Source organism: Nyctibius grandis, chromosome 16, assembly GCF_013368605.1.
Source record: "Nyctibius grandis isolate bNycGra1 chromosome 16, bNycGra1.pri, whole genome shotgun sequence".
Lineage (NCBI taxonomy): Eukaryota > Metazoa > Chordata > Aves > Nyctibiiformes > Nyctibiidae > Nyctibius > Nyctibius grandis.
The window spans coordinates 4,319,236-4,346,900 of NC_090673.1; the positions used below are offsets into that span (position 1 = coordinate 4,319,236).

Genomic DNA, 27,665 nt, shown 5'->3' on the forward strand with positions numbered 1-27,665 from the left:
GCTTGTGGGAGAGGAGCGGCGGAGGAGAGCGAGAAGAATGAGCAGCCCCTCCGTCCCCGGGAAGATGGAGGCAAAACCTTTGTTCAACGTGCAGAAGGCTCTGGTGCAGCCTGTGCAGATGTGCATGCTGGATATCCCCCTGAGCGTGCAGGACGATGATGTAAGTAGGAGGCAAGTGAGCAGCCAGCTCGTTTTCGGCTCCAGGGACGGGGTTGGGTGTACGAGGGGCAGAGAGGTGCCGTGACCCCACCCCGGCGCTGTCCGGGCATGGTGAACTTCTGGTGAAGTTAAAGACGCCAAGAGCTGGCACCGCCTCCAGATGTGGCTGTTCCGTCTCTGAAGTGGTGTATTTTGAGGCAGACCATGTCTTGCACTTGCCACAGCCAGGGCACCAAAATGAAAGGAGTAGTTTGGGAGGGGAAGCTTTCCTATATGGGAAAGGACTGGTGTTGTCGCTGCTGTCGTTTGCTGTGTGTCCTGGCTCTGCCGCGCTGGGGTGGCTGATGGGTGTGAGAACCTGGGAGGCAGCGATCGGCTGCAGCGCTCGGCTCTGCCTCCACACACCTGGGGGGCTGCCCTGCCCGGTCCTGCCGTCTGCGTGGGCACCGATCCTGCCCTCTCGCTCTGCTGCTGTGCTGCAGCCGCAACAGAGTGTGGGGTTTGGTCCGTCATGCAAATATTGGTGTTGGGTGCAGGACTGAGGTGGAGGCTTCCCGGTGTGCTCGGGTCGGGGGGGTCCTGGTGAGGGCTCCTCTGGTCACCTTAACTCTGCCCCTCGCACGAATACACCATGAATGTGGCTGTGCAAGAAGGGACCCTGTGATAAAGCTGCTGGAGAGCCCAAAATAGGGGCAATGCTTTCCGGAGCTGGTGGGTGGGGAGCGGTCGGTGTCCCACCTGGGTAAGGGGTTTGGGTGTGATCCAGGTGCTGTTAAAATTTGAGGCAGAACTTCCTTTGATTTTGGAGCAGGGAAAGCCCATGTTCTTGCTGGGTGTGTTCAGGGGTTGTACTGTCACTGCAGGAGCCTTAAATCTGAATTTTCTTGATGGCAAACGATTGATATGTCACGGTTAATGTTACCTTCTCTTCTACATTATCTGTGTGTTTAAAGAGGTGAAATGATGGTACAGAACTGAGCTTGCTTCCCTCGGAAGAGGGAGGACTTTGCGTTGGATCTCAGCAGGGGTGGGAAGCCCCAGCCCCAGCTCAGCAGCCTGCAAGGGTCTCTGCAGGGACAGGGGACTTGCAGGGAGCCTCCTATATTTAGAAACACCCCAGGGCTTTGCTGGGATCTACTGTGTTGCTGCACTAATGAGGATACCTGTGACGGCCACTGCAGAGCTGGCAGGGTGTGCCGGGGTGGGAAACGCGCCCCGAAAGCGCAGGTGCCTCCTGCGGCACGCGTGGGAGGGAGGGAGCACGGGATGGAGCCGGGGGACCAGCAGCTGGATGCTTTATTCTCATTTAGCTTGATTTTTAAGCAGCAGATTTCTCAAGGCTTAGGCTGGGCAATCTCAGCAGTGCAATCTGGCGCTGGGTTTCCCTGCGGGCCGTGGTGCAGCGCGGGGGATCCTCAGGGTTTGCCCGACACGGGTGGAGGGTTCCCTCCCTGCAGAGGGGGAAGCCTGAGCTGGAGACCTGGGCAGTGCCTGGGACCAGGCGTGGGGGATGCCCTGGCCTGGGTTGCTTGGAAATGATCTCCAATTGCTAATCTTACTCCTTGTTTTATTGCAGAAAAGAAAAATAATGTTTAAGGGGGTTGTGCACTGCGTTAGAGGTTTTTTTGTTTGGTTGGTTGGGATTTTAATGAGTCCCACTAACCCCTTGGTGGCTGCTAGGTCACAGCCCGTCCCAGGAGCTGTGTCACGGTGAGGCACCGGTCAGTAATGTGGCACATCAGGGCGTCCCCAGCCCTCGAGTTATTGCTGGGGCGTTTGCTCCATTGTGCAGGGTGGAAAAGGTTAGTGCTTTCCTGTGGAAACTGGCACTGCCATGAGGTCAGGCTGGGAGCGTGGGCTCCACCATCCCCATTTCCACTTAAATCGAGACTCTGCGTGTACACCGTGTTTCCCGGCCGTGATCACCTATCCCAGCTCAGGGCTCCCCTGGTGCTTCCATCCCCTGCCCTCTCCTGCACTGGGCAGAGCAGGATGAGACCCCCAAGGGTAAGCATTGGCTGTCAGCACCCGTGAGCAGGAGGCGGATTAGGGACCGCTCTGCCTCTCCGTGCTCACGTACCGCTGCTCTGAGGCTGAGAATGCTCGCGCCGTCTTCCATGCCTGGAAAGTGGGGGCACAGCAGCCCCCGCGGAGCTGGCACCTCCCTCTGCTGCAATGCATGGGCTGGTGGGGAAATGCCAGCGGGGAAACCCCGAGAGGCATTTCTGTCTGTGGAGCGATGGGGAAACTCCTCTGTCACAGCTGAAGAGTTTCCCCCCAGCCAGGCAGGGTTTGGTGTCTCACGCCCACCCACATGCAAGTACCTGCTCATCTCCCCGCCGTCGCTTCTGCCAGTCTGCGTGGGCATGGTGGAGGGAGCCGTGCTGGCAATTTCCTCCTCTGTTTCAGGACTTTCATGCTCATGAATTGCCTTTCTTCTTGGAGATGGCACAAGGAGGTTGGGAAAGGTTTAGGAGCACTGTTAGATGGGGACCTCGCACCCGAAGGAAGCGCTAGTAACAGATGGGGATCCAGAAATTGATTCAACCAGGGAACCCTGCCTGCGCCGCAGCGGGCTGGCCCTGGCCCAGGCCCAGCGCTGCCTTCCTGACCCGTTGCAAGTGCAGGAGTGCTCAAGCAGGTCTGCAGGAGCAGGGGTGGGAGAGGGTAAAACAAAACAACGTCATGGGAAGGGAGTCGGAGGTTTTCCCAGCACTGCGGGTCGCGGCTGCATCACCCACCTGCCCCGAGCCCTGCTGCCCTTTGCACAGGTGCTCTGGGGTGGCTGGTGCATCGATGAGTTGGCACTTTGCAGCCCTCCCTGCCCTTTGCAGAAGGAGCATCACGCCCCATCAGTGAGCTCTCCTCTTCCCTGAATGCCCTGCAGCCCCTGCGGTGAGTGCTCCCCTCCCCATGCCTGGTACCCCTGCCAAAGGAGCAGTGCCATGTGCTTGTGTGCTGTGCTCCCAGAGTGCTCAGAAACCCTTCTGTCATCGGGACTCCGTTTAGTTTTGTGGCTGAGGAGTCAGACGAGTAAGACAAAGCCTCAAGCTTCACCAGGGGAGGTTCAGGTTGGACATTAGGAAGCATTTCTTCTCAGAAAGGGTCATTAGCCATTGGAAGGGGCTGCCCAGGGAGGTGGTGGAGTCACCATCTCTGGAGGTGTTTAAGAAAAGACTGGACATGGCACTTAGTGCCATGGTCTAGTTGCCATGGTGGTGTCAGGGCAATGGTTGGACTCGATGATCCCAGAGGTCTCTTCCAACCCAGCTCAAGCCCATGCCCCCGGCATGGTAGATCTGTTGGGTCGATATCTCATACTCCTGTTTTTCAGGAGAACTGCTCTGCCCTGGCATGGAGCAGGGCTCCTGTGGGGAGTGTTTCACCATCCGACAGCAAACCGTTGGAGGTGATGGGGAGATATAGGCGGCTTGTGCCCATGGTCAGTGGGTGGTCAGCTGGAGAGGGAGCAACCCCACCAGGGTACCCCCGACGTGGTGGTGCGTGTTGGGCAGAGGAGACTCTCATTTCTGTCTCCCTTGCTGGCTCTTGATGGGGCTGTCAGTCCCTCCCTTTCATAATTCAGCCACAGCAGTTGCAAAATCTTTCAATGTGCCCCTCTTGCTATTATGGGGAGGGATTTCCAAAGCTTTGCTAATAAAAGAGCAACAGTTTCTGTATCTGGGAAATGTGGAAATCGATGAATGGGCTGTTGCAAGTGATATAACGGCTTTTTGTGGCATCTCAGGCAGTTCCCTAATACGATGGAGCTTTATGACACTCCGTTTTGACAGCTTAATTGGCAATTTCCACTCCCTGTGAGCAGGAGCCCGCAGGGCTGGGAGGGACCGGCGAGCCGATGGCCCACGGTGCCGGGGTGCTGCTGCCCGGGTCCATCTCACACCGTCCCAGTGCACCCCTCCTGCCTGGTGAGTGGGTCCACTCAGGCTGTGCACCCCAGGCTGACGCCGTGCAGCTGACCCAGCCCCGTGTCACGGTGCAAATCAACACGGAAATACCCCCCTGTTGCAATGTCCGGTAAATGGCAAGTCAGAGGGGAGCGTGGCACGGCCTTTGGTCTCTTCCAGCAGAGCTGTGTCTGAGTTGGACACTTAACACAGCTCTGCAGAGCGAGAAGAAAAGAGAAACGATCAGGTGAAATTCTCGGTGTCCTGCTTAGGCACTTGCATCCTCCGGAGCCTGTCCTGGCGGTCTCCCCATCTTCGCCTCCTTCCTTCCTCCTCTGTGATGTCCTAATAAGTGCAGTAGGTTTGACTTCAAAGTGGTTAGCAAATATTTTCCACTCCAGTGGGCTAATTAGTTAAATTACATTTCACATGCTAATTTATTCCTCTAATATTATTTTTTTCCCAGTGTACTGGAATACAGGAAAAGATAAAAGCTTAGTTTGACCTTAGAGCCAGGCTCAGAGGAGCTGGAGATGGGAACAAACAATTAGTTCCCAGGCTTGCTGTAACACAGGCTTATTCCCTGCCGCGTTTGAGATCTTGTTCAGTTGAGCTTTAGGTGTTTTAACTGACTGCAACGTGGGTAGCCTGGGTGAAGTGGTGTCCTCTGGCACATAGAAGAAAAACTTTTAGATCAGCAGTAATGAGCTACTAATTTCCAGCTTTGTTGTTCCTGTCTGCAGCACAGGAGTGGGTGGGAATGGTGTTACCCACCACGCACTATGGGGTGAAGGGATCTGCTTAGTCAGTGGGCACCAGAGCTGGCCTCGGGATTTGGTCCAGCACTCGAGGGTTGTGTCCCACAGCGGGATGATGGCTGTCCTGTTTATAGCACTGTAAAGGGGCTGGAAATGTACCTTCCTCACCAAGCCTGGACGGCTGAATCCCCAAGGCTGGGAGGTAGATGCTTCCCCCGTGCTGGGTCAGTGGGGCTCAGCTTCCTACCGGGGGCTGCACGTGGGGCACAGATGCAGCGGGTGCCTTCGGCGATGGGGTGAGTCGGTGAGCGGGTGGGTTGCATGGTGTGAAAGCCTCTTGTCCTGCTGGTGAACGCGTGCTGGGGCTGAGACACCTGACGTCTCATGCTGCTCCCACAGCCCCAGCAGCATCCCCCCCACTCCCTCGGTGCAGCTCTGCCAGCCTACACGCCTCGGGGGAGGAAAGGCTTTAACCCAGAGCCAAGAGGGGCCAGGGAGTTGGTGGCTGGGTTGAAGCCATACACCAAGCGTTGGGGTGAAGCGATAGCTGCAAACAGCCCCGTACTGAATCAAACCCTGCCGTGTTCATATCAAAGGCTGTTTCTTTTCCACTGCCTGCGCATGGTAGATGTTATCGAGAGGGAGGAGCTGAAAATGAGCGCTAGGACCGTTTCCTGACCACAATAACAGTCAAAAACAACAAATCCCTCCATCCCTGCTCTTGGCCAAACTCTCCTTTTTCCTGTGGCGAATCGTCACGCCGTTTCTTTGGAGAAAACTAGAAACTGGAAAAAGTCTTCCAGGCTGAATTCTCATCTGTAAGGGCAGAACTTGAGGAGTACGCTGTAAAGTCTTGGGATTGCTGGGAGCTGCCCTGACCAGGCTGAGGGCTGAGCCCATCCAACACCCCGTGTGCGTGTACGGGGCAGCTTCAAGCCCATCCATGGCTCCCGCAGTAGCGCTCAGGGTGCTGCCGCAGCCGCCCGGGGCAGCGTGTGTAACCCCTCCGCCACCTCCGTCCCTCTCTGCTGGTTTGATCAGTCCTGGGAGAGGGTATCGGGGTATCTACCCATGGCCCCTGAGCCAGCTGAACCCCTGTGAGCTGTGAATGTGGACGTGCAAGGCCATGAGCGCTCCTGTGTGCGCCTGTGGCTGGCAGATGGCTGCGACAGTGTCTCTGTGAGCGGCTGTCCCAGGAGCTTTTGGGGTGGCAGCAGCCCCTGTTTCCAGCCCTTGGTGAGGCTTCAGAGCGGGACTGGTTGGTGTGATAGCTGAGCGTTTACACTGGCTTAAAGGGATGGGGAAAAGAGTCACCGATTGCTGCTGTGTTTGGTTCACTGGTACTAAAGGGTCCAGAGTCTTCATCTCTGCATCAACTGAATAAACAAGTGAAATACAGCCATGGGAGTGCCAGGCCAGTAATATCAGGGTTAGGCTTTAAATAAGCAGTTAGCAGGACTGTGTCGATGCAGTTGGGCAGACAAGGGTTGCCAAAGTGAAATGAAAACGCAGACCTCTGGAGCCTTGATCAGCGTCTGACGCAGCGCCCTGGGGTACAGCCTGCCTCGGGGGCTGATCCTGCCCGTGGGTTTGTCATTACAGCCTGACCACGATCGCCTCTGGGACGTCCCGTTTGCAGATTTCGAGATGCATGGTGTTCACCAAGCACCCATGCTCGGCCCATGCACAGCCAGGAGGTCGGGGTTGGTCATGCCATTGGCATCTCCAGGCAGCTGCCCTGCTTGTGCCTGGGTGCTGGGTGCTCGCCGGCGCAGGGACAGCAGTCGCCTGACTGACTCTCACTGCTGCTCTGATGGTTACTGGTGCAATTAAAGCAATGCTAATCCTCTGTGTATTGCAAGTGCAGAAGGAGCTGTAACTGTTCAATCAATCTGCTTTCAATATATTTTTATAAGTGGCCTGGCTGGATCTGTGCTTGCTAGTGCTAGTGCTAGCCGCAGGGCAGAAACTGCAAAGATAATTAGGTAAAACGCTGTGTGCCACATCTTCTACTGGTGTAAATCATAGAATCATAGAATCGTTTTGCTTGGAAAAGACCTTTAAGATCACTGAGTCCAACTGTTAACCTAACACTATGAAGGCAAACCCGCCAATTTTGGTGTTACCACCTATCTCTAGCTAAGGACACGAACTGATGTCCAAGGTGACGTACTAGAGCGTTTCTCTGTTGCTTTGCTCTTCCTTCCCATCCTTTAGCACCAGCTTCTCTGTCTGAACTCTGAGGGCAGTGTACGAGCTTGCTCCTCTCGCAACTCCTACTCTGTAGACGTGTATCTCCAAGAGGTACAGGCTCTGCCTCTTGTACTTTCCCTTTCTCAAGTGAAATGGGATCTCTTCTCTGTGCTTTCGGCTTCCTTGCTCTCTGCTCTCATTTTTCATCCTGATGATACTATGGGGACCCTCAAACTCGGCAGAGCAGTTTTCATGGCTCCGGGCACTGCCGAGGCAGATGCACAGTCGGGTCCTGGTGCTCACGTGCTGCTGGCTGTAGTTGGCTCCATCCCGGCACCCCGGGGCCGGGCACCCCGATGAACGGCAGATCGGCAGCGGGCCGCGAAGCAGCTGCCTCCTGATGGTTTGGTACAATGAGGGCCCGTCCGTACGATTTGCTGTCATCTGTCACTTTGCACCGGGGCTCAGAGCAGCGCCTGCAGAAGCAGCTGTTGCAGGAGCATGCTGCGAGGGCTGCCAGTGCTGCTCGGCGCCCGCGTGTGCTCAAATAAGGCAAAAACGGTTTACTGACTGGTTTGGCATGTTACAGGCAATTGGAGGCAGGTCGCGATGCACGCTTGGGGTCTTTGCAAGAGGACGGGGGCTCTTTGTCCCTGGCTGTCCTGCCTTCCCTGAGCAGAGCCATGAGTCGGTAGGTGTGGGTGACTCCTGCTGCCAGCGCAGCTCCATCCTCCTCTGCACGGCTTCCCGTGCCGCGTCCTGCAGCGGGGCTGGCCGAGGGATGAGACTGTCATCGATACAGCCACTTGATTGGGAGTATGCCAGCTGCAAACACAGGGGAAACAGAGGTTTCACCCCATTCACAGGCACAGACATGACAGCAGAGCATGGATGTGGCCCTGGGCATCTCCCAGCCAGGGACTCCATCAGAGCTGGCCCTATTTATTTACCCCATGTTTCGGCAGCAGACAGCAAGCCCCGGGGCCATGAGGCAGCTGAGGGTGGCAATACTGAAGCAGAGGTGTGCCCTGCGTGCGCTTGACGCATGATTACACGCGTTGAGCTGGACCCTGCCTGCCTTCAGATGTGGCTGCTGCTGCAGACGCGGGTGGCACCGCTTCTTGCTGACACAAGCTCCGCTCTTGCGGTCCGTGGCATTGCTGAAACATCCCCATGTCAGCGCACAGTCGCTGCACGGCTGCTCCTTGGCCAGCACCAGCGTGCCTCAGGCTCTCAGCACCTCTCCAATGCCAACACATGGCTTCGGTGGATGCCCTCACCCTCACTGCGCACTGGTGTCCCCATGTGTAAGGCAGCAATTTTCTTTTGTTTAAGCATTGCCAAGCACAGATAGGCACTGCTGCTGTGTTCAGACAGGGCTCAATTTAGCCATGGGAGCTTCAAACACAGCTAAGGAACTACCCTTTCAGGAGCCCTGTCCTGAAACATGTTGATTTGGCCACTGTGCTGGCTATCGAGTGCCATTCTGATGCAAAGAGCATCTTTGGTGTTAGTGCAATGTGCTTGCGAGGTGGTAAAATGCTGCAGCCCAAGTAACGGAGGACAGACAGATGCAGCTCAGTGTTGGCTCTGTCTGTTGTGAACCTGGACTGCTGTAATGGCATTGTTTTAGTACTAACACTGCTCAAAGGATTGGCTCTGTCTGGCCCCGAGGAGATGGCTCTCACCAGATCCTCCTGCCCCACGTTGGAGCTGTTTGCTCTGTCATATGACGATGCTGTAATGGAACGGGCCAGGCGGGCTGGTGGGTCGGCTTGGGCAGAACTTGTGATGTTTGGTATTTTTAAGTCCCGGCTCCTGGAGTCATGTGCGTGGCATCACACACACTGTCTGGAGAGGGGAGCGCGCTGCTGGCGCGGCAGCGTGCGCCCGGGTGTCATGGTCCGAGGCTTTCAGGCGTTACCTCCACGCAAATGCTGGTTGTGAGCAGCGTCTCAGGTGCTCGTCCTTGTCTGTGCCTCTATGGTAAGGAAATTCCTCTATCTTATAGTGAAGTCTTGATATTATGAACCCCAAGGGTTCACATTCAAAGGCCAATCTGTTGGGTTTTCTTGTGTCATCTGATGTGTGCAGCCTCATCCAGGCATCTCCTCTGCCCTGCGTCCTCGCTCCTCTCCCGGCTTCTCTGGGCTCGTGCTGGGGCTGTGCCCATGTGTGTGGGGGCTGCGGCAGCATTCGGCGCTGCGCGCTGCGGGTCTTTGCTCCCTCCGGGAGTGGGGGATCCCCGATCCCGTCCTGCTGACAGCTGCTACCTGCCTTTGTCGTCTGGGGCTGGGTGCTGTGAGCTCTGGAGGACAGCCAGCAGGATCAGGCCCTTGGCTCGGAGATGTTGAGAAGCTGTTTGGGATGAGCAGTGTGATGGTCTCGGTAGTGTCTGGCTGTCACATTGGTGACAGGGAAGCAAACGCAGAGCAACCCCCCCTCTAGTAGCGCTGGTGGACAGAGGCGAGGGGGTTTGCTCTCGTGCCTGACGGGAAACAGCACCCAAAAAACCCACTTTAAAAATGATGCCTTTCTGCTCGTCCTTTTCTTCTCCCTTTAGGCTTCTGTGTGCATTGCTCTGAGAGTCTGGGGGTTTTTCTTGCATCGTGGTACCCTCCCGAGCACTTCTGCTTTCCATGCTGGAAACTACATATGAGTTAGGAACTGCAACCGAGTGAGGAAGGAGGGGAAACGCGGTTTGTAGTGCCAGAACTCTGGGCTGACCGACCAGAGCAGCTGGGAGGCACGTCTGGGGGCTCTGGGGAGATGCGCCGAGGACGTGGGAGGCGGGATGGAGACAGCTGGCGCAGCGATGCGGGGTCTGGCAGCGTCACGGTCGTGGGTCGGGGAGCCCCTGCCTGGGCGGGGGGGTCCCGCCTGGGCAGCCCTGTGAGCTGGCTGGAGCCAGGAAATGGAGACTAATCCCCTCCCGCCCCGCTGTGTGCGGAGCAAGAGGGAATCAAAAGCAGCTGAAAATCCCGGATTTCCCTTTCTCTTTGGCGGAGGGATGGGGGAAGCGCAGGGGAGGAGGCGGACGAGCTGCGGGGCGCAGCTCCACCTTTTCCCACTGCACAGGGCTCGATGCCTCTGCACCCCCAGCCCTTGCCCCTGGGGGCACTGGCCCTGCCCATCCGTCCCCAGTTATTTTGGGGTCAGCACAAGGCAAGGCCCTGTCTCCAAGTGTCGGAGACCTGGCTGCTGCTGACCATCCAGCCTGTCGCATCATGGCACCAGGCTCCATCCGAGGCCTACAACAAACCTTGATTTCCAGGGGCCCTCGATTGCTAAACGACCCACTGCCCCAGCCCTATCGCTCTGGAAAAGAGCTTTGCAAAGGGTGGTGACTCTCTGCCAGGCCCTGAGGCAGAGAAGGGGGGAAAGGGAAGCTCTCAGGGGGTTTGGCTTTTGCAAAGAGGTGACTCAGTGCGTGCCCCAGTGTTGCACCTGCGTGCCGCCGTGCTACGTGCCCACGTGTAATGGAAACCCTGACACGGCTCCTTACCAGCGCGTCGCAAATAGCAATGGGTAATTAACCATCGAGATGTATGTCATGTTCACTTCTGAGATTAAAAAAAAAAAAATCGTCCTGCAATGATGCTGGCTGCTCAGGAATGGATTAATTGGCCCGTCCTTTCTGTGCTGTGAAAGTTGAAGGTGGGAGAAGCTCATGGGGGGCAGGATGCTGCCTCGCTGCTGCAGAAGGTCTCGCTGAAGCTGGATGAGACCCTTGGGGAGCAGCTTGTTTCACTCGCTGTCCGGTCCCTGACCCTCCTGCAGATGCTCAGGTCATGTTGTCTACTTTTTTTCCCTGCAATTAGAGGGGCAGAAAATTCTTAAAATCGAATTTCCTACCAAAATGAGGCTAATGCCATCGTGGTGTCTGTCTGCCTGTGTCCTCTCTCCCCAAACGACTTCTGAACCTGCTGGCCTGCTTCACGCAGATTTGGCCGAGGGCTCGCAGATAATTAAGTCTGTGCAAAAGTGATGAAACGAGATGGTTGAGAGGAGGAAAAGAATCTTGTAAATGCCCCAAAACATCTGTAGCATGAGTTCATGTATTATTAGACACCAGAAAGTCCACGTGGGAGATGCTTCTTACAAACACTTTAACCACAAAAACATTTTCATTCTCAGTTCATACATTTTTAGGCACCAAAGGCTGCCTCGAGACACGAAACCATAGGAAACGACACAAGTCGTTTCCGTGCTCATGGGTTGACCTTTTTATTTTAATGAAAACTGAAATTCTTCGGCACTCAACATGATCCCTGGAGCCAAGACTTGAAGGAAAAAACCAGCATAAATCATGGACCCAAAGGTAAAGCGCCGGGAGGGTCAGCGGCACCGCGGCCGGGCTCAGCACCACGGTGTGACTCAGCGGAGTTTGTTGATGTTTGTGCCACTGTAACCGAGAGATAAACCTGGCCCTCGGCCACCGGCATACAGTATTGTTTGGAAGAACACTGCTCCCCCATGCCAAAAACCCACAACAAAAAGAGTTTTGCTGGCCATTGAGAGAGGCGCTGGAGTAACTTCCCCCGCTGAAACAATGCGGAGCGGAAACCTTTTAAAGTGGGAATTACCGAGGGGAAAATCATTTTTTTTTTTTTTTTTAAACATCCTTTGTCTGAGGGTCTGACAATACCTGGCGTTACTAAAAGACTTTTACAATTATTAATTGACTTTTCAGCCACGTGACTGTTTGTTTCATCTCTGCAATACCCGACTCAGGGGCTGGGCAGTGAAACTTTACCTTTCCAGCTCTTGCCGGCCTCTTTTCCCGACTCTCACGTGGCCGACACCAGTAAGTGTGCACTCAGGCTGTTAAAGCAGAATATTTTTGTGTCCGCTCGCCACGTCCTAGCCCAGACCGAGGTGAATTTGGCCCAGATGACTTGGCAGGGGCTGCACAGTGTCAGGCGTGGTGGCTGCGGGTCCAGCCCTGCCCATCTCCCCTGCCGTGCTCCTCCTGCAGCTCCTCTCCCTCAGCCCTGCGGCTGCTCCGGGCCCTCTACCTCCCCTCTCAGCTGCTCACTTTCAATTGCATCAGCTCTTTGCTCCGCCGGAGCCCGGCTCCAGGGTTTCACTCTTCACTTCAAATCAAGTCAGCTTTCCTGCAACTTTCACGGCGGCTTTCCGATGCGTCCGGCTGTTGATGTATGCTTTCCCTGACGTTTGTGCAGCCGAAGGAGATGCAGGACTGTTGTTGGAACATCCTTTTCCATATCCCCCTTTAAGGGGCTTTGTTCCTGTTTAACTGGATTTCTTATTTTAAGTAACCTCAGTTATATGCTTGTGGCATTAACATGATGTGTGTGGTACACCTTATTGTTGATTCACTTATTTCCAGGATCTGGCATTTAAATCTGTTTCACCTTATTCCTATACTGGGCTAACTCTCTGTACTAAACCTAGGCTATGTGTAAATCTGTTTTATTTTGCTACCTGTAGCTCTTCAGATCAGTTCGGCACTGCATCTCAGCATCTTCAAGAAAGATGTTGAGGTGTTGGAGCGAGTCCGGAGGAGGGCGACCAAGTGAAGGGTCTGGAGGGTCTGACCTATGAGGAACGACTGAGGGAGCTGGGGGTGTTTAGCCTGGAAAAGAGGAGGCTCAGAGGTGACCTTAGTGCAGTCTACAACTGCCTGAAGGGAGGTTGTAGCGCAGTGGGAGTCGGCCTCTTCTCCCAGGAAACTAGCGATAGGACGAGGACACAGCCTCAAGCTTGGCCAGGGGAGGTTCAGGTTGGACACTAGGAAGCATTTCTCAGAAAGGGTCATTAGCCATTGGAAGGGGCTACTCAGGGAGGTGGTGGAGTCACCATCTCTGGATGTGTTTAAGAAAAGACTGGACATGGCACTTAGTGCCATGGTCTAGTTGCCATGGTGGTGTCAGGGCAGTGGTTGGGCTCGATGATCCCAGAGGTCTCTTCCAACCTGATTGATTCTGTGATCTTGCAGCGTGTTTGGCTTCCAGGTTTAAGCTGGTCTTTGGACATAATTTAATCTTGTGCGACGTATCAACTCTGTGCTGCTTCCCTGTGCTTGTGCTATGGCATCACTTTTCTCTTGGACTTCCTGGCAGCTTCATGGCACTGTTCCCTCCCCTACATGTGTTCAGACACGTCGTTCCAGCGATAGGGAATGTGTGGTGCTGATCGGGTTCAGGGAGCTGAGTCTGAGCGCGCTGGGGTGGCGTTTCCATCAGTCGTGGTACCCATTGCTTGGGGGCTGCAGCAGCGCAGCCCACCTGCATTGGCCGGGGAGGCACAAGGGAGAGCGGGGCTAGAGCCCGTGCCGGGATGGGAGCTGGCGGTGAGGACAAGCGCTCTGCCGAGCAAAGCTCTTCGTTCTCCGCTGGGATTTCTCTGTTGGTCGGCTGCCAGAGCCTCTTGTTTCTGAGAGTCTCCTTTTACACGATTCGGCTGAACGTGTCATTTTGACTGGTTATCATCGGTGGAAAAATGTACGGCCTGTCCTTGAGTGTGTGTTTGAAAGGTGAGCGGAGCCAGAGCTGTGTTCTGTTTCTTTTTCACCCGGACTCCCGAGCCTGGCCATGGAGAGCGCTTGCTGCTGTCCGGCTGATTTGGAAGGGGGTTTGAGGGGAGGGATGGGGCCCCTCAGCCCTACACGAGCATCCCAAAGCCATAACAGCGGGTGATGCTGCTCCCTGTTTCCCAGGCAGGCACCGGCTGGGTGTTGCGGTACGTATTTTGCATGTTTAACAGAGCAGCGTTTTGAACTGAGCTGGTGCTCCCGGTCTGGCCCCGGTAGCACAGTACAAAGGTGCTGGAGGGAGGAACAGCCACGTGCACAGAAAATCCAACACGTAACCTCCCTCGCCGAAGGCTGTAGCAAGGGGAATAAGTTATGTCCAGTAAATTCCTTGATAGGTTGAGTTTCTTTTGCGCTGGCTGCGGGAAAGTGACTCCAGCTGCTGGGGGACTTGTTGGGGGACCCTGCAAGGCTCAGGGTGCTTTGCCAATGGAACTGCCACTGCTGGACCTCGCCCGACATCAGCAACCAGATACGTGTTTCCAATATATAATGAAATCTCGCTATGTCATTTTATTTTGCTGGTAGATGAGAAGGGCTGTTTTGATTTCAGAAAGGAGTTTCCCCTCTCTTCAGAGGCTACACCCATTCCCATCTTTCCCTGCGAATTTTTGTGGCTTCATAACCTTTCTCCTCTTTTCTACCAGTGATTTTTCTTTTCCCGACTGTTATGTGGAGGACCCATGCAAGCAAGGATGGAAATTACCATCACTCTGAGCACATGGGAGGCTTGAACTCGTCGTACGCTGATCGCTAAGCAACACAGAAAAATGTTTTTCCTGTTTTCCTTTTGGTTACAAGCACCTTAGGTGGTATTTGTTAAAAGAGCTGACTGAAACATTCTGGCAGAAAGGCGATAGGGAGATAAAAGCTGCCTTTAAAGACAAACAGCTCAAGAAATAATAGTCTTTACCAGAGGAGCTCTGGCGTGTCTGCAGCGTGTCAGGCTGCAGCAGCTTAATGCTTGCTGAACTCTGCACTCGGGGGAGTGCCGCGGAGAGGCACGTGGAAAAGGGAAACGCTGCGATCCGGGGCTGCAGCTGCGACTCCCCCTCCATGTGGGGACGGTCCCTAACAGAACTCGCTGGGTGTTTTACCATCCTGTCGAAACAGCGAGCTCTGGGCAAGCTTTTGTGCTTGTTTTGCTGTATCCCCCTCCCACCAGTGCCCTGCAAAATGCTGTAAGGTCTCTTGGTGCTCTCCACAAGATGGACCCTGTTGTCTTTGGCTTTCTGGGAGTATTTTAATGTTAGTAGTTCTATTTTGCCTCTTATTTTTCTGAGTGTTTTCTTTGTGCTGTAAATGGCTGTGTGGCACTTCGCTGCGAAGGAGTCAAGGCGCCTCTCCCCAGAAATGCCCACACAAAGCGTGCTGTGGTCAGTTGTTTCTTAGAAAGCGGCTCAATTCCCCCCTGCTCCCCGCGTTGGCCTTGTTCTGCTGAGTTTTTAGAGGTCAGCAAGCTTGAAAAACAAAGGTTGGTGGTGTCACTTGCTGCCCTAATGGAAGATGCTCAAATACTACGGCCAAGTGGATGGCATAAGTAGGATGGAAGAGAAATATTCCTGCAAGCTCTTGAGTCTCCAAGGCTTGTGGCATAATTGCATCGCCACTGCCGAGCTTCAGGAGCTTCCTGCAGGCTCGGCAGGAGATGCCGTAGCCCAGCCGTGAGCAGGGGCTGCAGGAAATGAAACACAGAATATCTGGATGGAGAGTTTGAGATCCTAATTGCCCGGGGATTTGGTGTGCTTCCTCTGCTAGGAACCGACAATAATTAGGAGCTTGCCTTGCTGTGTTAGACGTTGGGCGTGCTTTAGAGAGGCTGGAGGAGAGCTGCGTTCCTGAAATAACCCAGCACTTCATCAGTAGCTGCCCATGAGGTCCATGGGGAGGAGGGGGTGTTGCAGCTGGAGGACAGGTGCCACCGGCAAAGGGGCACAAAGTGCAGGAGAGCCGGAGGCAGGCGTCCTCCCCGCCAGCACAAAGAGTTCACAGTGCCTGATCCGACAGGGAAGCGGCCCCAAGAAACACCCAAAACATGGAGGCAGAGCGAGTGATCCAACTGCCCTGGATCCGAAATACTTGGCAGGGAATTTCCTAAAATCCACGCTTGCTGTAAGCCGTGACAAGTGGTGTGTGGCTCAGCCCTAAAATCTGCTTGAATAGGGGCATTGATCAGGTTTGCAAGTGAGAATTGGGTCTGCGAGGGACTGTGGGCTGGTGGTGATTTGTTGGTCCCTAAATCTTGGGAGCAACTGCTCTAATCTAACATCTATATACAGATTGTTCTGATCGGAGCAGTGACATCATTTTCCCTTCTGGCACGAGCTTGGAGGTTTTTTTCTTCATCCTGAAGTAGAAGAGATAGTACTAGTTTATTATTATAATTTCTTACAAAATAATCTTCCAATTGAGCTTGGGCAGCGGAAAGGAGAGTCTTTCAAATTAAAATCTGAATGTCCAAAAAGTTTTGATTTAGGACTCAATGCAAGTGTAACGAACAGCCTGACTTTTAGTGAATAATTCTTTTCTGTCAGTAGCTCTTTTCCTCTGAAGTGCCTTACAAACAGCAAGGGAAAGGGCTTCCCCAGCCCCTACAATAGAAGGAAGTGTTATCGTCTCCATTTTATAGCGAGCGGCCTGACACAGAGCACTGCGGGGATTTACTTAACACGCCTCAGGAGTTGGTGCCGGAGTTTGGGACAGAGGCCAGATAATGTTGCAACTCGCCCATAAACCAGCCCAGTTCCCATCCGAGGCTGACGACTGGGGTCCCGGTTCAGCGAAAGCCGGTGGTGCGCGGTGTTTGAGAGGGGCTCGGCTGGAGGCGGCTGGGGCTGATTCTTGCCTTCTGTGGCCTGGGCTGAGATCAGCGTTTTTCAATTCCCTGCTCTGGCATCTGTCCTGCTGCAGGTTCACTGAGGCTCAAAGAAAATAGGGGTTTTGCGAGGCGGTGCCAGTGCGTGCCCTCGGGGCGGTGGCAGGAGCATTGGGGGTGTTTGCGGGTGACCCGGTGCCGTGCAGGAGGCAGCAACCCCTGTGCAAGCATTGCTTTGGGGTGGGCAGCCTCGCTCGCTCAGCCCGTGGGCTGATGGAAGAACAAAGCCCCAGCAATATAAAGCAGAGGAATTGGGTCACCGTGAGTTTTGTCCTGTAGGAAATCTGCTGGAAAGTCCTTCTCGGAAGTGGAGCAGCGAGATGAATGCGAAGGAGGGCAGTCGCTGGGAGGGCTGGAGGATGGAGCTGGGGGGGGGATGCTGAAAGGCCACACGTACGAGCTTGTATGTGCTGGGGAGAGACGACTCGGGGTCTGTGTTGAGCCTGGTTATTAAGAAACCTAAGGTCTGAATCTGCAGGTGCTGACCCAAATGGATTGAGCTGAATCAGGAAACTGGCTTAGAGTTTGCAAAAGCCCCTCTGTGTTACCCGCTCCGTGTTATTTACCGTGCAGGGAAGCCTGCGGGCTGGAGGCTGCGGCGGAGGAGTGTAGATTTGTGACCTGTAGATGCTCCAGTGTTGGCCGTGTGGGTTTCTATTTATTCAGCCAAGTGCCGATGGCAGAGTGGTGGAAAGAAACAAAGTAAGGGATTTCCTGCGGCACCCAGTTCCTGCACCCGTCTTTGCTCCTGCGCCTGCTGAAGTCGATGGGACGCTTACAGCTGACGTCAATGCAAAACGCTCAGCGTGTTGTGAAAAGCTTTTGATGAGTTTGCCAAGTGTAAAATGATTTTATTATTTTTTTAATGTGTCACTCAATCGTTGATAGTTTTCTTAAATCCCCTGCTTCTGGAGTCACATGCATATAAAATAATTGCATTTTTCAACAGTTTCTAGACCTTCAAGGGTGTAGGGGAGAAACCTGAGGGTATGATCTGCGTGTTCCCTTTTGGCTCTATGCTTAGAGGCAAATAAGAAGCCCTGAAAAGTTATTTGTTTTGAATCTCACGATTTTCAAGAGCCTGGCCCCTGATGGCTGAGTGTTTGGGGTTAGCTACGCTGAGCAAACATCCTGAACTTGGGCTCCTGACCCCGCTTTGAGTGTTTTGCTTTTCAGACCCAGAAGGTTCCCAGGAGAGGAGAAAGGAAACTGACTGGCTATTTTTAAACTCTCACAGTTGCCTTCCTGCCTTATATTATTTATTATCCATTACCAGAAGTGTTTCTCCCCTGAAACCATCTTTAGTGGTCAACCAAGGGACCGGTGAAAATTGCCCAGCAAACAGAGCTGCATCTTTCCGTAGAGGTCAGATGAAGCTGGAGGGTTTTGAAGGGTTTTGCCAACTGAAAATGAGTAGTGCTGTTATTTATTATGTGCGCTCGAGCAGTGCCAAGCAATTCCAGTGGTAGGCTGTGATTATACTGCCCTGAGAGAGAAACACCGAAGAAAAGCACAGTCTCCCTCCCAAAGACCCTACAGCCCAGAGAGGCAACACCGATTTCTGCCAAAGAACTGGGCGCTGCCTCCGATTTCTGCAGGTACCGGGTGAAACGATGCATTTTGTAGCACATCTTGCAGTGTCACATGGTTTCTGTGTGACATGCTGGTGGGTCTAAGGACACCTCTGTGCAGAGCATTGCCACGTCCTTTCTGCAGTGGGGAGAGCTCTGGTGACCTGCCTGGCACCGCAGGGTGACCTGGGCAGGGATTGGGGCTGCATCTCTGTGCTCAGGCAGTGTTAAAATCCCCATTGCCCCTAAGAGAGCGTCCTGAAGGCGTGGGGCTGCCTTGGGCAGTGGTGCAGGGCTGGGTCCCCTTTTCCAGGGTGTCCCAGGAAGTCCCCTTGACCCTCTGCAGCTCCAGATAAGCAGGACAATAGCCCACATTGTCCTCGCTCATCCTCCTGCCTGGTAAACTTTCAGGTTTGAAGCATATCGCATCCCTGGCAGCTTTGTTAATCCTTTCCTGCCCAGGCAGGAGCTGCTGGTGCCCTCGGCAGGGCTGGACGTGTGAGCCTTGGCTCCATGTTCTCATTGGAAATAAAGCCGCGGGGCTGGAAGGCCCGGGGAGGCTGATGTTATTTCAGCTGCGCAGGGAGCTGAGGCTTAAAAGTCTGGGTTTTGGTGTTGTCAGCAGCAACTGCCCGGACCCTGTGATACGGTTTATCGGCAGCGTGTGAGGAGGGAAGGGGAAGAGCCGGGGAGGGTGAGAGCACGCTGTGCTCGGCGCAGGGGGAGGATGAATGACAAATGGTTTTGCATGTTTCTCTTTGCCTCTGAAAACAAAATTGCGTTACAGGGTTTCAGCATCATCTTGGAGGCTCAGGGACTCTTTAAAGTGGGATGTGTAGTCCCGCTATTCCCTGGGCCCATTTCTCTTTCGCTGAGTGCCTGGGGGGCTGAGCACAAGGTCCCTGTGCATCGGGGGGGCCTGGCATGGGGAAGGGGTCAGACCCTGCTGCCAGCACTGACTTGCTGCGTGGCCTCGGTCACATCCCTTCATCTCCCTGGGGGACACTCCTGCCACCCCCGTGGGGCCGTGACTGTGTCACCCCATAAAGTCCAGCTGTGGCGAGCGGAGGGCTGGGCAGTGCTCTGAGCACACACAGCACTTGGTGGGGGGCTGAGCTCATGTGATGAGATAAAACTTGCATGTTCTGACAAAAACACGTGCTGTTGATATTCACGCACTTGCATTTAATACTTTTTCTTCGGGTGGTGGTGTGTGAACCCCCGCCCCAGGTGCTGCACGAACACCCGGGGATACAAGGATGCTCTTCCAGAGCCGCTGTCACCCCTGTAGCTTTGCTCCATCCCACCCGAGGTAAAACCCCGGTGCTCCCCGCTCCGGCGAGCATCGCCCACCCCTTCCCCACCCCGGTGCCCCCCAGGCTTCACCCCTCCTGCCAGCTGCGCGTCCCCGCAGCTCCCGCCCCGCGTTTCGGTGGGTTTGGGGGTTTTCCACAGCGCGGCCGCCTCCCACGGCCCCGTGTCCCCCCTCCCGCCGTGGGGGCCGGGCCGTGCCGAGCCGGGCCGGCCCCGGGGCGGGCGGAGGCTGCGGGAGGAGGAAATCCAGTGCCTGGTTTTGCAGCCTCGCCGGCTCCGTCTCGGCCCCGCGGTGACATCAGGCTCCTGGGCGGCGGGGGCGGCTGCGGGCTCCCGGCGCCTGCCCCGCTCCTGCGGGCGCTCCGCCGCCTCCCGACCCCGCCGAACCGTCCGCTGCGGCTCTCCCTGCCCGGTGCCTCCGGCCCAGCCTTCCCCGGGCATCCACCCACCCATCCATCCATCCATCCTTCCCCGGGTGCGCCCGCCCGGGCATCCCCCCCGCCTCCCCGGGGGCGCTGGCGGGGCCGGCGGCGGAGCGCGGCGCGGGGGATGCGGCGGGGCCGCCCATGGTGAGCCGCCGGCGCTCCCCGCCGCACCATGCCCCCCCCGAGAGGATGTTCGAGGGCTGCCGGCGGGCGCGGAGCCTCTGGGGGGGCGTGAGGCTGGAGGTGGCGGGGGAGAGCAGCCCCGTGGTGCTGCACAGCTTCACCCAGCTCGACCCCGACCTGCCGCCGCTGGAGGTGAGTGCGGGCTGGGGGGGGGGGCTGGCGGCGTCACTGCTGCCGTGAGTTTGGGGGGGCTCAGCCCGCTGCAGGGGGGAGCGCGGAGCGGGCCCGGGCACACGCCCCTCTCCGGTTTGGGGTTCTCCACCTCACCGAAGCCCACCCGGCGCTGGGTAAGGGGGTGGCTGTGGGCAGTCTGCTACACGCAGCGCCGGGTCATTTTGTTTAATAAATGGGTGCCCCTGCTCGGTCTCTTTGCCGTGTGTCCCTGTGCCATTGACTGGCAGGCAGGCTGCCAGACTCTGCTGGGAGAAACCAAAGAGACACGCTGTCCCTCAAGACAGCCGGGAAAAGGGGCAGATTGCTAAAACCCCGGGCTTTTAATATTTTATTTGAGACTGGCTGCTGGAGGCAGGAGTTTGCTCAGATCTGAGCTGCTTGTAAAGGCTTCAGGCTTGTCCAAACCACAAAAGCATCCTCTGGGACTGTTAGAGGCATCGGGAGGACTTTGCTGGAGGATGCAAAATATTTGTGCTTCTTTGGATTCGGCCTCGAGCCGTTCAGAGTCGGGCTGGTCCCCCGGGGGTCTCAGCCCGAGTGGTTTGTTGATGGCAAATGTGCATGGAGGTACCCAAAATAATCTGAGCCAGAACTGGGCCTTTTTTCATAGTAATGGATGATCATCTTTGGCGTGCCAGGACTGTCACTGATTCTGAGCAAACGGTGTGTTAGGAGCAGCTGGAGGAAGGTTTTGGCGTTCAGAGGTGGTGCTTTCACTTTCACGGCAGGGTCTGAGCTCTGCAGGCTGGTGGTGCAGGGGTTAATATCAGCAAGGGTCAGTAAGTCTGGCTTTGCTGGGATTTAGAGCCAGCTGCAGATGTGCTGCTCAGCTCTGGATGCTTCCCGCTGGAGGGGGGGCATCACAGCTAAACCCTTTTGAGTTACTGTGCAGATAGCCAGGGAGGGCAGCCAGCGTGCCAGGGGCGATGGCTCCTTCTCCCAGCGCTGAACGATCTACCCCCTTACCTGTGATGGAAAGTCTCAGTCAGCCACGGACGGGAAGGGATTATCTCAGGCTCCGGCTGTATCGCTTCACCTCTGGCCTGGTGGCAGGGGCTCATCAGCTCTGCTGAGAGTTCGTGAAAGCTCCATCCAGCTTATTTCTCCCCCTTTCCCCTCCCTGCTTCTCCCTCCTGGGGGTGGGCGTACTGACATTGTTTGGAGTACATCATCTGGTTCGCGTTATGCCTGGCAGGAAGTCCAGCCTCTCCGGCCCTCCGCGCTCCGGGAGGCCGCGCTTGTGGCAGGGAGAGCAGGAGGAGTGGGGAGGAAAAGGGGGTGATGCAGCGGGCTGCTCTTACCCCCGGGGAGAGGCCGCCTGGCACCGCGAGCCCCCGTGTACCCCAGCCAGGGGAGGCTGCGGAGCTCAGGAGAGGGTTTGGCAGCATCTCTGGTGATGGGGGCTGCAAAGGCAAAGTCATCAGGGCTGAGGGCAGCTTTGCATGGCCCCCACTGGCCCTGAACAAGACCCTGCTCACCTGAGCACAGCGGAGAGAGACGACTGCCCGCCAGACCTCCTCTGAAGTCGTCTTTGCCCAGATTTCTGCTCTGGACTGTACATGGGTCCCTGCTGCCTAACGGTCAGAGCACAGTCCCAGCAACTGATTCCTTGGGCTTTCCTCCCAGCCCTGAGCACCTATTGCCTATTTGCAAGCGATGGCAAGAAAAGGTGCATCCGAGTGGTGTGTGTGACCCGCTGCCTCCTGAGCAGCTTTGAGATGCTCGGAGAGCCGCTAACCTCTGGTGTGTTCCCGTGCGAGGGCCTCCATGGTACTCACTAAGCCCCACCAGACGGGCTGCGCTTGCCGGTGTTACAGTGCGTGGTTGGGGAAAGGAAACAAAATAAGAGCATCAGTGTTGTGACAGCAGCCTGGTGTGGTTATAATCCTGGGGGAGAGTTACTCTGCAAGATGCACGTGGGGAGGAGAAGGCAGATTATTTGAATAAGAAAACCTCCGGACACCGTCAGCATGTTGCTGACCCCCGTTAATCACCCTGCTAATCACCCCGCAGCGCTGCGGGAGCCTGGGGCTGCCGCCTCTGCCAAAGGGACTTGTGCTGCCCGGGCTCGGCGTGTCCCCTGCGCTGGGACAGAGCTGGTTTTGTTGGAGCGGTGCCAGCTTGTGGGGTGGATAATCTGGTCCCACAGGGAACAGAGGATCCCTGGAGAGCTGCTGGGCAGGCTGCGGGGAACGCGGATCTCGTTTTCTGCTCCTCGGCCGAGCCCCCGCGGGTGTCAGCAGGGCAGACCTTTGCCTGTATCCCGCAGCAACGGTATCGATCTCCCAGGCATCGCTTTGAGGTCCTGCTCGAGGTCTCCTGGCCACGTGTTGCCAAGTGTTCTCGCTGTGATTTTAACCACAGGGAATGGAAAATTTAAACTGTCTCAAGCGAGGGATCGATGGAGCGGCTTTGCAGACCTTTTGCTTTGACTTTTCCAGTTCCCATCCGTCCCAAATCAGCAGCAAGTGTCAATCCTTCCTGTCCAGTGACAGCCGCAAAGTGAATTTGGTGGCCCTCCTTATGGTGCTTGCTGGACAAGCGTGCCCTAAGCACCACTGCAGATGACACAGACTGAAACTTTCACCAGGCTGATGTTGCTGAACCTCTAGACAAGTGGCTGGGCTGACGCGTATCAAAAAAGCTTGTGTCCTTGCTCTTCTGGCTCTATTTGTTTTCTGAACAATTAGAAGGTTTTCAGTTGCTAAACGCATCCTCGAAAACTTGAATTGCTCAGCCCAGATGCCTTGGAGGTCAGTGCTTGTTCTTTACAGTGGGAAGGAGATGAGGGAGGGGCAAGGTTATCTCTTAAAAGCCATTTTCTTTTAGCTTCCTGTGGTGCCTTTGGAAGAAGATCCTTTTGTCCCAGTCTGTTCTCCTCCCCCAAGCACAACCTGATATGCCCCTTGCAATTTGCCAGATGAACATCATTTCTTGGATGGGGACCTGCCTTCTGTCTCCCTCCCAGAAGGGTTTGGAGCCGGCGGTGAGGCCGGCAGCAGGCTGAGATGCTGATTGTTGGTGACTGCTGCAGGATGGGAATAACAGAGGTGGGAGGGATTTTTTTATTATTACTTGATATGGTTAGAGAGAAGCTGGAGAGAGGTTTCTAAATGTGTTTGTGTAAGGATCGTGTTACTTGGAGGCTGCCGTGCCATGTTTCCATAGGGGTGGGAAACCCTCCGGTACTGGGATCTCGCTGAGGTTTTAGTGGATTTAGTGCTAGACTGGCAGCCCTGGAAACTGAAATCCTTGTTTATCCGCAGGCTGGAGGGGCAAACCCCCCACCCAGGCCACCCCTGCACCCTGGCTTCGCTCCTGGGGCTCCCTGCAACGGGGGAGGCAGGAGGTCCCGTGCTGCAGCTCGGGGTGCTTCAGGGCCACCCAGATCACACTATTGCTCCACTGTGGCCATCTATTTTCTAGCTATTGGGGTGGAATTGTTGGGCAGGGGCAACTAAATGCGGTCTGGGAGATTTCCATGCTTCCGTGTGCCTGGGTTTGGGGTGCGATGAGCAAAAAGAGCATCAGGCCAGCTGTGCTGGCAGGGATGGGTCTCACTCAGCCAGCACCACTGTTTTGGAGCTGGGGGATCGGCTGTGAGCACCCCAGAGTTAGCACCAGAGCACGGCTTGTTTTTAGGGTTGGTCCAGCCATAGGAAAGGCTTCACCACTAGCAGCTCCTCCATCACCCTTTCCGGCTCTCTAATTGCCAGCCGCTCTGTCCCCCAAGGGATGTTTAATTGAAGGAGCAGAGAGCTTATTTAGGTCACTCTAGACCACATTTAAAGGCTGGGCATCCCCCGCTTTTACTTTCTCTAACGCCGTTATCTCCAGAGCTGCCTAGTCACTGGCTTTCAAGCAGCCACGTTCCTTTTATTTAAGTATATACTTGCAGCAGGGCTGTTTCAGTTCTCAAATATTTCTTCGTCTCCCACGGACCCAGCAAGAGGGGCGGAAAAATGCCGTTGCTAAGGAGCAGGATTTGGATACAAAGCTGGCCGAGCCGCTGGCGGGGGGCCCGGGGGGCTCCAGCGCAGCTCGTGGCGGGTCAGAGTTTGTGCATTGCTTTGGTGGGATGGCACCTGTGGGGTCTGGATGAGGGGGGTGGGGGTTTGAAGCATTACTTGGGCCTTGGGGAGAAAGAGTTGAGTTTGTAGGGCTCATAGCTTTCATCGATTCATTTGTTTATCTCGTGTGTGGTGCTGGGTTAGACCCAATGGCAACATCCGTGGCCTGTCCAAAACACGTGTCGTTTGCTGCAGGGGGTCTGTGGGACTTTCCTTCTGCAGCGAGAAGCATCTGTGGGCTGAAAGGTGAGGCTGGCGTGAGGGCTTTTACGGGGAGGGACGTGGTGCCCAGGGAGACCTGGTAAGCATCACGTTGAAACTGCGTCGCAGCTGCAGCTGGTGCGTGCCTGCCTGGGAAAACTGGCAGCAGGGGAAGAGTTGAGCTGTTTGGCTACTTCAGTTGTCTGTTTGTCTCGTTCCTGTCCCTGTGTGGGGACTCACCCGCACAGCCCAGCAGTCCCAGCCCTCCTGGCTCACGGAGCTCCAATAAAGATGTGTTTGGACTTTGGTCCTGGGTCATTAGGGGAAGGGAGTGCGGAGTAATCACAGCCCTCCCCGGGGCTCTGCCTCACAGGTCGGCCTGAGTGGAGACATGGGAGAGGGTGGGAGCCGGGGCGGAGGTGCCACGGTGCTGCTCGATGAGCCTGCCCTGAGCATGCCACAGGAGAGGCTTTGCTCACGTGTGTAACCTGGTGTTTGCAGAAGGGCTTTTGTGGATGGGCCTTTTGTTCTCTTAACACCTGGGAACAGCTCTCCCAGAGGCGATGGGAAAGTCCTTTCCTAAATCTCTGCGTGGGCTGCAGCAAGCAAACACCGGTCCCCTTCGGTGCTGTGAAGTCGCGAACCTGCAGCACCTAAAACCTCCGTCCCTCTCCACCTGATTTGGTTTGTTTTTATGATGTTATGTAAATAATCTCTAAAGTCTCTGGTTACGTTCCTGGGGCTGCGTTGGTACAGGTTCTCACAGGGCAGCACTTCTACATTAGACACCGAGAGTTTCTCTGTAACATACCTGAGCGTCAGGAGTTACATGACAGCTGGACGTCGGTGGAGATTAAGCACACGCAGAGGCACGTGCGTGGCCCGTTGCGCTTGCATGGCTTGACAGCGAGTTTGTTTTCATTACCCAGTTGGTGTTTCGATGAGCCCTGCTGTCAGAAATACGCTGGGACGGGGAAGGGCATCTTCCAGCTCCGCTCGTGGGGTCCCCGTGCAGTGGGGCCAGGGGTGCAGCTGCCAGGCGAGCCCCAGGGTAGGATGGAGGTGGCTCCAGCTGCTGGGCACCAGCCGAGCCCTCGGAGCTGACAGGGGAGGAAAGAAGTTGTTTTGACTTGCAAACAGAGCAGATTGGGGAGGAAACCCATCGGAGGCGACTTCATCTGGAATGCTGAGGCATTATTTTCTTTCTGCTAACCACACTTTAACAAACAGCAGCTGAGCTGAGGGCCTGTTGTGGAAACCTGCTTTTCAAAGCGCTCGCTACCCGTCTTACCAGAACTTCTTTTCATGTGATGGAGCAAAACCACGCAACCTTTCCTTGCTCTTTGCAGTGGTCGGGTCTCCATGGAGACTCGCAAGCTGAGAGCCTGCGCAAGGCTCCCTGCTTGAGCTGGTGTTTTCGTTTGTGAGCTGCTGTGTTTGGTTTGGGTTGGCTTCTTAGAGTTGGAACTAACTTCAGGAAACCATCGTTTAGCCAAGCTGGGCAAAGCGAAGCATGTTGCCTGAGGCTGGCAGGGCCCAAAACTCAGCTGTGGGAAGTGAACAAGGCTGCTGGAGCGAACACCTTCGTGTGGTCGGGGGGTTTGGGACCTCACCTTCCAGTTTAGGCCTAAACCCCAGGGATTTTGTTCAAAGACACTTGCCTAAAAGGCTCAGCTGGTGGCCTGCTGCTGGTGAGGTCTGGCTCTGTGCATGGGAGCGGCAGCAGAGCCGGTGAGCTGCGGGCACTGGAGGACATGGGGGGTGTTAACTAGAGCGCTGATGGTATCATCCCCGTTCTGCCCATGCTGCGACCCCAGCGATCACTGCAGACTTCTCAGAGCAAGGCTAATGCTCAGTTTGGTTTATCATCTTAAAGCAGCCCAGCTTTCCTCCAAATGTTGCTATTTGTTTGCTTTTGATTCTTTTTTTTAATGGATATTTGGTCCCAGCTGCAGTTCTGCTGGTCGAGACTCCTTGGCTGGATCCCTGTGCTGAGCAATGCGGCGGCAGTGCCCGTTGCTGGTGACCGTCCCTGTGATTACTGGGTTTCTAGACGATGTGGTTTACTAGATTCAGTCCCGGTTGCGACAGTGAGAACTGGCACTCAGACGGGCCAGGCTGGTCCCTCCCTCGCAGAGCGCTGGGGGTGACTCAGAGCGTAGCTATGGCTCATGCCAGCGTCATAACAAACACTTATTCCCTGAGGTGCTTCTTGGGGGTGGGTATCCCACAAACCCCATCTTCTCCAGTCCTCATTCCCATGAATTTCAGCGTGTTTGTCAGCAAAACTGAGCTCTGGGAGGATGGGGCTGTGAAAGGCTTGACCTATCTTAGTCCAGGCGACGTCAAAGGAAAGGAGCCAGGGAGGGAAGGTGGGCACCTCTGCCCTCTTCGCACTGATGCTGCCCCATGGTCGTGGTGCACATCAGCTTTTTGGGTATTGCATGGTTTGTCCCCCAAAATCATTTTAAATGGGAGGGCGAGCTGCAGGGGTGCTCACCTGTGGCTGGTGATCCCGGGGGATGAACGGAGCAGGGTGGGAGGAACAGACGAGTCAGGATGGGAGCGTGCCTGTACTGGCTCGCCAAAGCGCTGTGGCCAGGAGGAACAGGCTTCCCTGTGTGGTGTTTTACCTGCCGTGAAAGAGCTCCAGTAACGTGAGGGAATGCTTGCCTGCAAATGCTTGTGGTGACCCAGCGCCGGGTTGAAATCCGGATGCCTGGTGTCCCCAAGCAGTCACAGGTGTGCTGCTGTGCACGTTGTCTAAGACAGCGGGAGAAAACACAGTCCTGAAAGTCTGTGCTGAATTAGGGTGGGTGGGAAAATGGAGCAAGCCTATGTGAAGCTGCCCTCTCTCTCCCTGCCACCCCCGGGGTTTGGCGAACGGCTGATGGAGCAGAGCCCGCTCTGGCCGATGCTCGAGCACGGTCCATGGCAGGACCCGCACCAACAAGTGCGGGGCTGAGGGTCCGGGGAGGGAATTCATCCCAGCACCCTGCCTGGACACCCGCGTTCCTCCTGCCGCAGCCGCCCTCCACCCTCGGGGTGTGCAGGATCCAGCACACCCAGCTCTGGGGCAGGGCCGGGGTCCAAACCCGCTGCCTGGGCTCCTGGCATGCGTGTTCAGGCACTTGACAGCAGAGCTGGATTTTTTTGCTTTGTTTGTTTTCATTGTTTTCTCCCCAAAGGTGCCAATTAAACTTAAGTTGCTTCAGCTGCAGAAATCAGACTTAGCTGACTGAGCACCCTGATTGCAGGCCCCCCAGGTGTCAGCTTGT

The 27,665-nt window shown here is 55.6% G+C and overlaps 1 protein-coding gene across 5 annotated transcripts in view; it reads left to right on the forward strand.

The window, feature by feature from the left end:
* Positions 1-27,665, forward strand: part of RALGDS (ral guanine nucleotide dissociation stimulator) — a 68,255-nt gene that overhangs the window by 22,894 nt on the left and 17,696 nt on the right. For 2 of the 5 annotated variants that reach the window (XM_068413925.1, XM_068413928.1), the window contains exon 1: positions 19,949-20,074. The exons of 1 other annotated variant lie outside the window; for it this stretch is intronic. In XM_068413925.1, the coding sequence (XP_068270026.1) occupies positions 19,949-20,074 (126 nt within the window). Of the gene's footprint in view, positions 1-103; positions 161-19,900; positions 20,075-27,665 lie in introns of those variants that run through there. 2 more of the 5 variants (XM_068413926.1, XM_068413923.1) reach the window with 2 other exon arrangements.